Source organism: Piliocolobus tephrosceles, chromosome 6 (assembly GCF_002776525.5).
Source record: "Piliocolobus tephrosceles isolate RC106 chromosome 6, ASM277652v3, whole genome shotgun sequence".
Taxonomy (NCBI): Eukaryota; Metazoa; Chordata; class Mammalia; order Primates; family Cercopithecidae; genus Piliocolobus; species Piliocolobus tephrosceles.
This window is the reverse complement of record NC_045439.1, coordinates 101,758,625-101,767,611: the sequence shown is the minus strand read 5'-3', so window position 1 is coordinate 101,767,611 and position 8,987 is coordinate 101,758,625. Positions and strand designations below refer to the sequence as shown.

General features: G+C 42.4%; 1 protein-coding gene across 3 annotated transcripts in view; it reads left to right on the top strand.

Moving 5' to 3' along the window:
• Positions 1-113: 113 nt before the first annotated feature.
• The window catches only part of TRIP4 (thyroid hormone receptor interactor 4), a 71,420-nt gene continuing 62,546 nt past the window's right edge, over positions 114-8,987 (top strand). For 2 of the 3 annotated variants that reach the window (XM_023185310.2, XM_023185309.2), the window contains exons 1-4: positions 114-269; positions 4,943-5,112; positions 6,068-6,201; positions 8,371-8,583. In XM_023185310.2, the coding sequence (XP_023041078.1) occupies positions 169-269; positions 4,943-5,112; positions 6,068-6,201; positions 8,371-8,583 (618 nt within the window). In that variant the 5' untranslated portion in view covers positions 114-168. The remainder of the gene's footprint in view (positions 270-4,942; positions 5,113-6,067; positions 6,202-8,370; positions 8,584-8,987) is intronic. The other variant, XM_023185311.2, reaches the window with a different exon arrangement.

Genomic DNA, 8,987 nt, shown 5'->3' with positions numbered 1-8,987 from the left:
AAGAAGCAAGAGACGCACAGGTGGGCGGGATCCGCACCGGAGGCGGTGCGACCTTGCGGGGCGGTGCAAGCTGGCGGAACCCGCGTGAGTGAGGTTGGTGTTGCGAAGGGAACTAGTCCGGTGCAGGACGTGGGGCTTTTGCAGCCCAGCTGGTTCCGGCTGGGGAAGATGGCGGTGGCTGGGGCGGTGTCCGGGGAGCCGCTGGTGCACTGGTGCACCCAGCAGTTGCGGAAAACTTTCGGCCTGGATGTCAGCGAGGAGATCATTCAGTGAGAACAGTTCCGGTCCAAGCGGGGAAGGAGCTCTGGGATGTGCACTGCCTGAGCGAACAGGGAAGCGGGGAGGACTGAAAAGTTGAGAGAGAAATGTGATAAAGGGGCTGCAGTCTGTAGTCTGTAGGCGTCGAATTTTGGCCTCCACCTTTGTAGTTTAGTTTCTGGAATAGGGTGTCCGGCTCCGCAATCTGCCGTTCAGGCTTTTTTCCTGGGAAGACGCCCAGTCTGTAAGAAGTACTGCAGGACTGTCCCAGGAGGCAGTTTCCTTTCTAGAGAGAAGGGGCAGGTCAAATTGTATTTCCTAACTCTTAACTCCTTATTTATTTATTTATTTATTTATTTATTTATTTATTATTGTTATTATTGAGACCGAGTCTCTGTCGCCCAGGCTGCAGTACAGTGGCGCGATCTTGGCTCACTGCAACCTCTGCCTCCCGGGTTCAGGCGATTCACCTGCCTCCGCCTCCCAAGTAGCTGGGATTACAGGCACACACCAGCACACCCGGCTAATTTTTAAAAAATTTTTAATAGAGTCGGGGTTTCACCATGTTGGCCAGGCTAGTCTCCAACTCCTGACCTCAAGTGATCCGCCCGCCTCGACCTCCCAAAGTGCTGGGATTACAGGCGTGAGCCACCGCACCCAGACATACTCTGAACATTTTAGTCTGCCCAGTCTGAGTTGTGTCAGTACGGCCAACAGGGTCAGCTGTGTCAGTAGGACCTAGAATTTAAGTGGAAGCAGCGTGGTAGAGTACAAATAGCTTCCGACTCTGGAGTCGCAGGTTCTATATTCTGTTGTCGTTTACCTGTTTTAGAACCCAGGACAACTTAATTTTTCTCTCTGTACCTTGGTTTCTTCATCTATAAGATGAATCATTAGTAGAGCTTATCATGCTTTATGACTTATGAAATGGAGATGGTGAATATGATTTAATATCTGCTTTCAACTGATTAAAGAACATTTGTTGCACTGTTACACGCCAGGTATTGGGGTAACAAAGACAAGACAGTTGGGTTCCCCTTCGTTGATGAGTGCTGAGATTGGGGAAGTGAAGGGACTTGTTGGAGCACAAAATAAATGATCCTTATTAAGATGTGAAAAACTCGGAAGGTTTACTGGAAAGGATGACTTTCACCTGAGAACTAAGGAATAGACAGAGGTGGAGGTCCAAAGCGTTCAGGCAGGGGAGAAAGCTACAAAAATGGGACTTGATCAAAGAACTGAAAGTGTTCCTTAACTTGATTCCTTGGTCACTAATGCTGAAACCTAAATTGCAGCTTTAGGGCTTTTGTAGGAAGTAAGATGAGTTTCTGAGTTTGGGAGAAAATAGACTTTTGGCAAGGAGAGAGTTAAAGTAGGCTATTTTAATGGATGTTTTTTGAGGCCCTGGGAGCTCAAGCCCTTATTCCCAGCACTTTGGGAGGTGGAGGTGGGAGGATCGCTTGAGACAGGGAGTTGGAGAGCAGTCTGGGCAACATAGCAAGACCCTGTCTCTACAGAAATAAAAAAAGTAAACAACAAGATAAGGGATTTTTTTTGAACAGTCGAATAGACAACAAAACAAAACAACAGCAAAATCTTATGGTTTGGCTTTACCCTTGCTTGAAGGCAGTTAAATTAAGTATTTAGTAGTTTTCAAACATTTTTAAAAGCAGTACAATGCTATCAAATGAAATAATGCAACTTTGCAATATATAAAACAGAAAAGTGTTTTTTTATGAATATAAGTTCAATATTTTCACTTTTTTTTTTTTTTTTTTTGAGACGGAGTCTCACTCTGTTGCCCAGGCTGGAGTGCAGTGGTGCAATCTCAGCTCACTGCAACCTCCGCCTCCTGGGTTCAAGTGATTCTCCTGCCTCGGCCTCCCAAGCAGCTGGGATTACAGGTGTGCACCGCCATGCCTGGCTAATTTTTGTATTTTTAGTAGAGACGGGGTTTCACTATGTTGACCAGGGTGGTCTCGAACTCCTGACCTCACATCCACCTGCCTTGGCTGCCCAAAGTGCTGGGGTTACAGGCGTGAGCTGCCACGCCTGGCCCAATTTTCACATATTTATTATAAAGTTACCCAGTATTAAAAAAAAAGAGATTGAGGTGGCCAGGCGCAGTGGTTCCTGCCTGTAATCTAAGCACTTTGGGAAGCCAAGGCAGGCAGATCACTTGAGGTCAAGAATTTCAGACTAGCCTGGCCAACATGGTGAAACCCCCACTCTACTAAAAATACAAAACTTAGCTGGGTGTGTTGGAGAGTGTAGGTCATCTCAGCTACTCGGAAGGCTGAGGCAGGAGAATCCCTTGAACCTGGGGGCAGAGGTTGCAGTGAGCTGATACCGCGCCACTGCACTCCATCCTAGGTGACAGAGTAAGACCTCGTCTCAAAAGAAAAAAAAAAAAGGAAAAACGAAAGATTGAGGCTATTTTTGATAAATTAACAGTTTGAAATAGGGTAAGAATGATAGATGTAGTCTTCTCAGTCTAGAATTCAGTTGTATTTTGTTTGGATTACACAGTATCAAGAACATGGTTTCTCAGACCAAGTGTGGTGGCTCATGCCTATAATCCTAGCACTTTAGGAGGCCAAGGCAGGCAGATCAGGAGGTCAGGAGTTCGAGACCAGCCTGGCCAACATGGCAAAACCCCATCTCTACTAAAAATACAAAAAAAATTAGCCAAGTGTGGTGGTGGGCACCTGTAATCCCAGCTACTCAGGAGACTGAGGCAGGAGAATCACTTGAACCCGGGAGGGAAAGGTTGCAGTGAGTCGAGATCTCACCACTGCACTCCAGTCTGGGCGACAGAGCAAGACTCCATCTCAAAAAAAAAAAATTGTCTTCCCCCTGGGAAGAAGGTCAGTGCCCATTGGCATGTATTATGCTAAGATACTATTTGAATCATTAGGTATTCACTAGTATTGCACAACAGGCTGTTATGCCACGATGAAAGCATTTGCTGTGTCTTGCCTGGCATTTAATTGAGAATTACCCAGGTGTACATACTACAGTAATGTACTAACTTGAACAATTTTATATGAGTGACCTGAATTTTTAAAATAGCACAGAGCTATTAACTTTTTTTTTTCTTTTTTGAGATGGAATCTCACTCTGTCGCCCAGGCTGGAGTGCAGTGACAGGATCTTGGCTCACTGCAACCTCTACCTCCCAGTTCAAACAATTCTCCTGCCTCAGCCTTCCGAGTAGCTGGGAGTACAGGCTCGTGACACCATGCCCAGCTAATGTTTGTATTTTTAGTAGAGATGGGGTTTCGCCATGTGGGCCAGGCTGGTCTCTAACTCCTGACCTCAGGTGATCCACCCACTTCGGTCTCCCAAAGTGCTGGGAGCTACCATGCCCTGCCATTTTTGTTTGTTTGAGAGAGAGTCTCATTCTGTTGCTTAGGCTGGAATGTAGTGATGCAATCATGGCTCTGCAGCCTTCACCTCTGAGACTCAAAGAATCCTTCCACCTCAGCCTCTCAAGTAGCTAGGACTACAGGCACATGCCTCCATGCCTGGCTAATTTTAATTTTTCTTCTAGAGACAAGGTCTCCCTATGTTGCCCAGGCTGGTCTGAAACTCCTGGGCCCAAGTGATCCTCCAGCCTCAGCCTCCCAAATTGTTGGGATTACAGGCATGGGCTCTCGCACCCAGTCAGAAGATTCTCTTAATGAGGCCCAAAGGCACAGATTTGTTTACCTCTAGAGCATAATTCTGCAGTTCCACCACTACGCTATGAAAAGAATGCAGTACATATGCTACTAATCATGGGACAATTTCATAATTTTTAAAAATTTAAAGGATATAGCACGATGGTAATTTTCTTGCGTTCCATATCATTGTGTCTGAATTACAGTTTCTTCAGGTTTTATACTGTTTTCAGTGTCTTATATGTTAATTTGTAAGTAATTTTTTTCACTTCTTTCTCCTGTAATGATAAGATGTTCACTGTAGAAAACTAAAAAAATCAGAAAAGGATAAAAGAGTAAACCAAAATTACCGTAATACTACAACCCAGAAATAAGCACTGTTTCTTTCTGTTTTTTCCTGTATATATAATAATGTAATACTTTTAAAAACATATTTATTGGCCGGGAGCGGTGGCTCACGCCTGTAATCCTAGTACTTTGGGAGGCCGAGGCGGATGGATCATGAGGTCAGAAGATCGAGACCATCCTGGCTAACATGTTGAAACCCCGTCTATACTAAAAAATACAAAAAATTAGGCGGGCGTGGTGGTGGGCGCCTGTAGTCCCAGCTACTCCGGAGGCTGAGGCAAGAGAATGGCGTGAACCCGGGAGGCGGAGCTTGCAGTGAGCTGACATGGCACCACTGCACTCCAGCCTGGCCGACAGAGTGAGACTTTGTCTCAAAAAAAAAAAAAGTAAGAAAAAAGAAAATAAAAATAAATTAAAACTACCTTTGATCCCATCACTCACTAGTAATCATTTTGGTGTATAACATGGTTTTTTTCCTACACATAAGTGTATGTATGTATACCTTCATACCAGTTAGGATCATATTGTATTTCTAGCATCTAGCATAGTACTTGGCTCAAAGTAAACACTCTAATAGATTAATGAATGATTTTTACTACCTAGATCTCTGTTAAGATTACTGAGAAACAGTGTAAGTTAGTCTTGTTTCAACAACTTATATCTTTGCCTCCTGAGGTATGTTTTGTCAATTGAGAGTGCTGAAGAGATACGAGAATATGTTACTGATCTCCTCCAGGGAAATGAAGGCAAAAAAGGTCAATTCATAGAAGAACTTATAACCAAATGGCAAAAGAATGATCAGGAGTTGATTTCTGATCCTTTGCAGCAGTGCTTCAAAAAAGACGGTAAGTTAATGTAATTAAGCAAATGTTGAAATATTGGTAAGTGGGCAGGCTTAAAGAATTTAATTTTTTGTTGTTGTTGCCATCTTGTATTTCTTCACAACTAACTTAAACAGAATCATATGTATACATATTTTTAGTTCGGTTCTACTCAATCCATAATGAATATTGCTTTAGTTCTTTTTTAACTTAGAAAATATCACCAAAAAATGCCTGTTTACAGACACAAATGTGGCTTCAGAATACTTTGAAAAATTTATACATAAAGAAACATTTTTCAGTCATATGCATGCCTGTTATCTAAGTAAAGTGTTGATTGACTATAGTATGAATAGCATTTAGAGATAACTACTTAAACAGTACAAAAGACAAGCACCAAACTAAATAAGTTATTATGCAATCTACAATATCAGAATTTTGTTTGTTTTAAGACATGGTCTCACTTTCATTGCCCAGGCTGGAATGGTGTGGCTTGATCACAGCTCACTGCAGCCTCTGCTTCCTGGGCTCAGATGATTCTCCCACCTCAGCCTCCTGAGTAGCTGGGACTACAGGCGTGTGTTACCACACCTGGCTAATTTTTGTATTTTTTTCTAGAGATAGGGTCTCACTCTGTTGTCCAGACTGCTCTCAAACTCCTTGGTTCAAACGATCCACCTGCCTCGGCCTCTCAAAGTACTGGGATTATACATGTGAGCCACTGAGCCTGATTTTAGAATATCAGATTTTAATTTAACTTAATCCCAGCCACTTGTTTGAGTTCTTTTTCATTGACTGCACTCTTAAAAATGATGATTTAAATTTTATTCTGGTTTGGCAGGAAAAGATAATTAAAAGTCTTCCTGATGATATCTTGACTCTAAATACTAAGCATCACCTTAGTTTATTAGCTGTAGAAGTTCACCAGGAATCCTCTTAACAATCTGTGTGTGTGTATTTTTTTTTTCTATCTTTAAAGAAATTTTAGATGGGCAGAAATCAGGAGACCATCTAAAGCGGGGTAGGAAGAAAGGGAGAAACAGACAGGAAGTTCCTGCATTTACTGAACCTGACACGACTGCAGAAGTTAAAACACCTTTTGATTTGGCCAAGGTGAGTGCTTATAGATTGAAGCTTTTTCTGGCTATTGGAGAAGAGGAAGTGACTAATACATTTCAGAGAGCAAAGTGTACAAATTGGTCTAGAATGGCAATTTTTCAACAAATGCATGAATTTTGGAAGAAAAATTATATGTACTCCTTTCTGTATGGTAGATTTTTTCTTTGGCAACCTGATTAGTATTATAAAGGCATCTTTGGTTTTTTTTTCCCCCCAAGACGGAGTCTTGCTCCATCGCCGAGACTGGAGTGCAGTCGTACCATCTTGGCTCACTGCAGCTTCCGCCTCCTGAATTCAAGCAGTTCTCCTGCCTCAGCCTCCTGAGTAGCTGGGTGCGTGTCACCATGCCCAGCTAATTGACATCTTTGCTTTGAGATGAGATTCAGGCAGATAAATATAAGTTGAAAAATATTTAATGAAGTGTATCCCATGCGGCTGGTGCTTTTTTTTTTTTTAGTATAGAACACTTCGTGAGTTTTTTTTTTTTTGAGACAGAGTCTTGCTCTGTGCCCAGGCTGGAATGCAGTGGCGCAATCTTAGCTCACCACAACCTCTGCCTCCTGGGTTCAAGCTATTCTCCTGCTTCAGCCTCCCGAGTAGCTGGGACTACATGCCCACACTGCCATGCCCAGCTAATTTTTCGTATTTTAGTAGAGACGGGGTTTCACCAAGTTGCCCAGGCTGGTCTCGAACTCCTGAGCTCAGGCAATCCACCCACATTGGCTTCCCAAAGTGCTAGGATTATAGGCGTGAGCCACTGCACCTGGCCCTGTTTTTGAACTTTAAATAAATGGCGCTAAATAGTGTGTACTCTTGTATCTAGCTGCCTTTTTTTTTTTTTGGAGATGGAGTCTTGCTCTGTCACCCAGGCTGGAATGCAGTGGTGCAATCTTGACCCACTGCAACCTCTGCCTTTGGGTTCAAGTGATTGGCCAGCCTCAGCCTCCTGAGTAGCTGAGATTATAGGCGTGCACACTACCACACCCAGCTAATTTTTGTATTTTTAGTAGAGATGGGATTTCACCATGTTGGCCAGGCTGTCTTGAACTCCTGACCTCAAGCAATTTGCCTGCCTTGGCCTCTCAAAGTGCTGGGATTACAGGCGTGAGCCACCGTGCCTAGCCAGTGTCTAGCTTCTTTCAATTTATGAGATTCATCTCTATTCTGGACAGCTATACTTTCTCATTCTCATTGCTACACAGAATTTTATTAAGTGAATACATCACAATTTATCCATTCTAATATTTGGATCTTTACCAATTCCAATGCAACAGTGAACATTCTTGTATGTATTTTTGGTGAACATATTTACACATTTCTGTTTAGTATGTATCTAGGAGTTGAATTGCTGTGTCATAGAACATGCATATGTTCAACTTTAATTGATATGAGTTTGCAGTCCTGCCAGCAGTCTATGAGAGGTCTAATTCTTTTGTATCTTTGCTAACACTTCATATTTTCTCTTTTTCAGTTTAGCCATTCTGGTTGGTATTTAGTGGTATTGCATTTTGTTTCCGTTTTTGCATTATTTTTACGACTAATGAAATTGAGAACTTTTTCATATGCCTGTTAGTCATTAGGATATCTTTTGTTACGAAGTTCTTATGTAGGTTTTTTTTTGCCCCCTTTTTTTTTTGAGATAGGATCTCACTCTGTTGCCCAGTGGCGCGAACTCAACTAACTGCAACCTCCACCTTCTGTTTGCCCGTTTTTCTATTGTATTATCTGTCCTTTTCTTACTGGTTTCTGGTTGAGTCAACTTTATATTTATTTTTCTTATTTTATTGATCGCCCATATTTCCAAATCTGTGAATATCATCTGCTTTTAGAGGCATTCTTGTTTCTTATGATCTCCAATTTAGCTGTTTTTAAAGATGTCATATAAACAGATCTAACTGCTACATTTACCTTCCACTAGCCATAGTAATGGGCTGAAAGCTACTAGCAGAAAAGACAAGGTAATTACCAGCTAGTTTTTCTAGAGTATAACCTTTCCTCAGAATCTTGATTATAACTAATTTGTATTTCTTCCTTTCCCTGCCTTCTTTGTTTGTTCTTGGATTGTATATAAGTTGTTATTGAACAGAACTGAGCATTTTCTCCCTTGACTTTTTACATTGTCATTAATTATTTGATGTTATTCTGATGTCTTTGTACAATTAGGCACAAGAGAACAGCAACTCCGTAAAGAAGAAAACAAAGTTTGTCAATTTATACACAAGAGAGGGACAGGACAGGCTTGCAGTCCTGCTCCCTGGTCGCCACCCTTGTGATTGCCTGGGCCAGAAGCACAAGCTCATCAATAACTGTCTGATCTGTGGGCGCATTGTCTGTGAACAAGAAGGCTCTGGCCCTTGCTTATTCTGTGGCACTCTGGTAAATTATTTCTTTTCTTTTTTATTTTACTGTGCTTTGTGTTAATATGCAGGGCCATTCAGATATCAAATAATTTCTTTTTCTTTTTTTTTTTTTTTTTGTTGAGACAGTGTCTCACTCTGTTGCCCAGGCTGGAGTGCAGTGGCGCGATCTCGGCTCACTGCAAGCTCTGTCTCCCGGATTCATGCTATTCTCCTGTCTCATCCTTCCAAGTAGCTGGGACTACAGGCGCCCGCCACCATGCCTGGCTAATTTTTTGTACTTTTAGTAGAGATGGGGTTTTACAGTGTTAGCCAGGATGGTCTCGACCTCCTGACCTCGTGATCCACCCACCTTGGCCTCCCAAAGTTCTGGAATTACAGGTGTGAGCCATGGTGCCCGGCCTTCTCTTTTTGTTAGTAAAT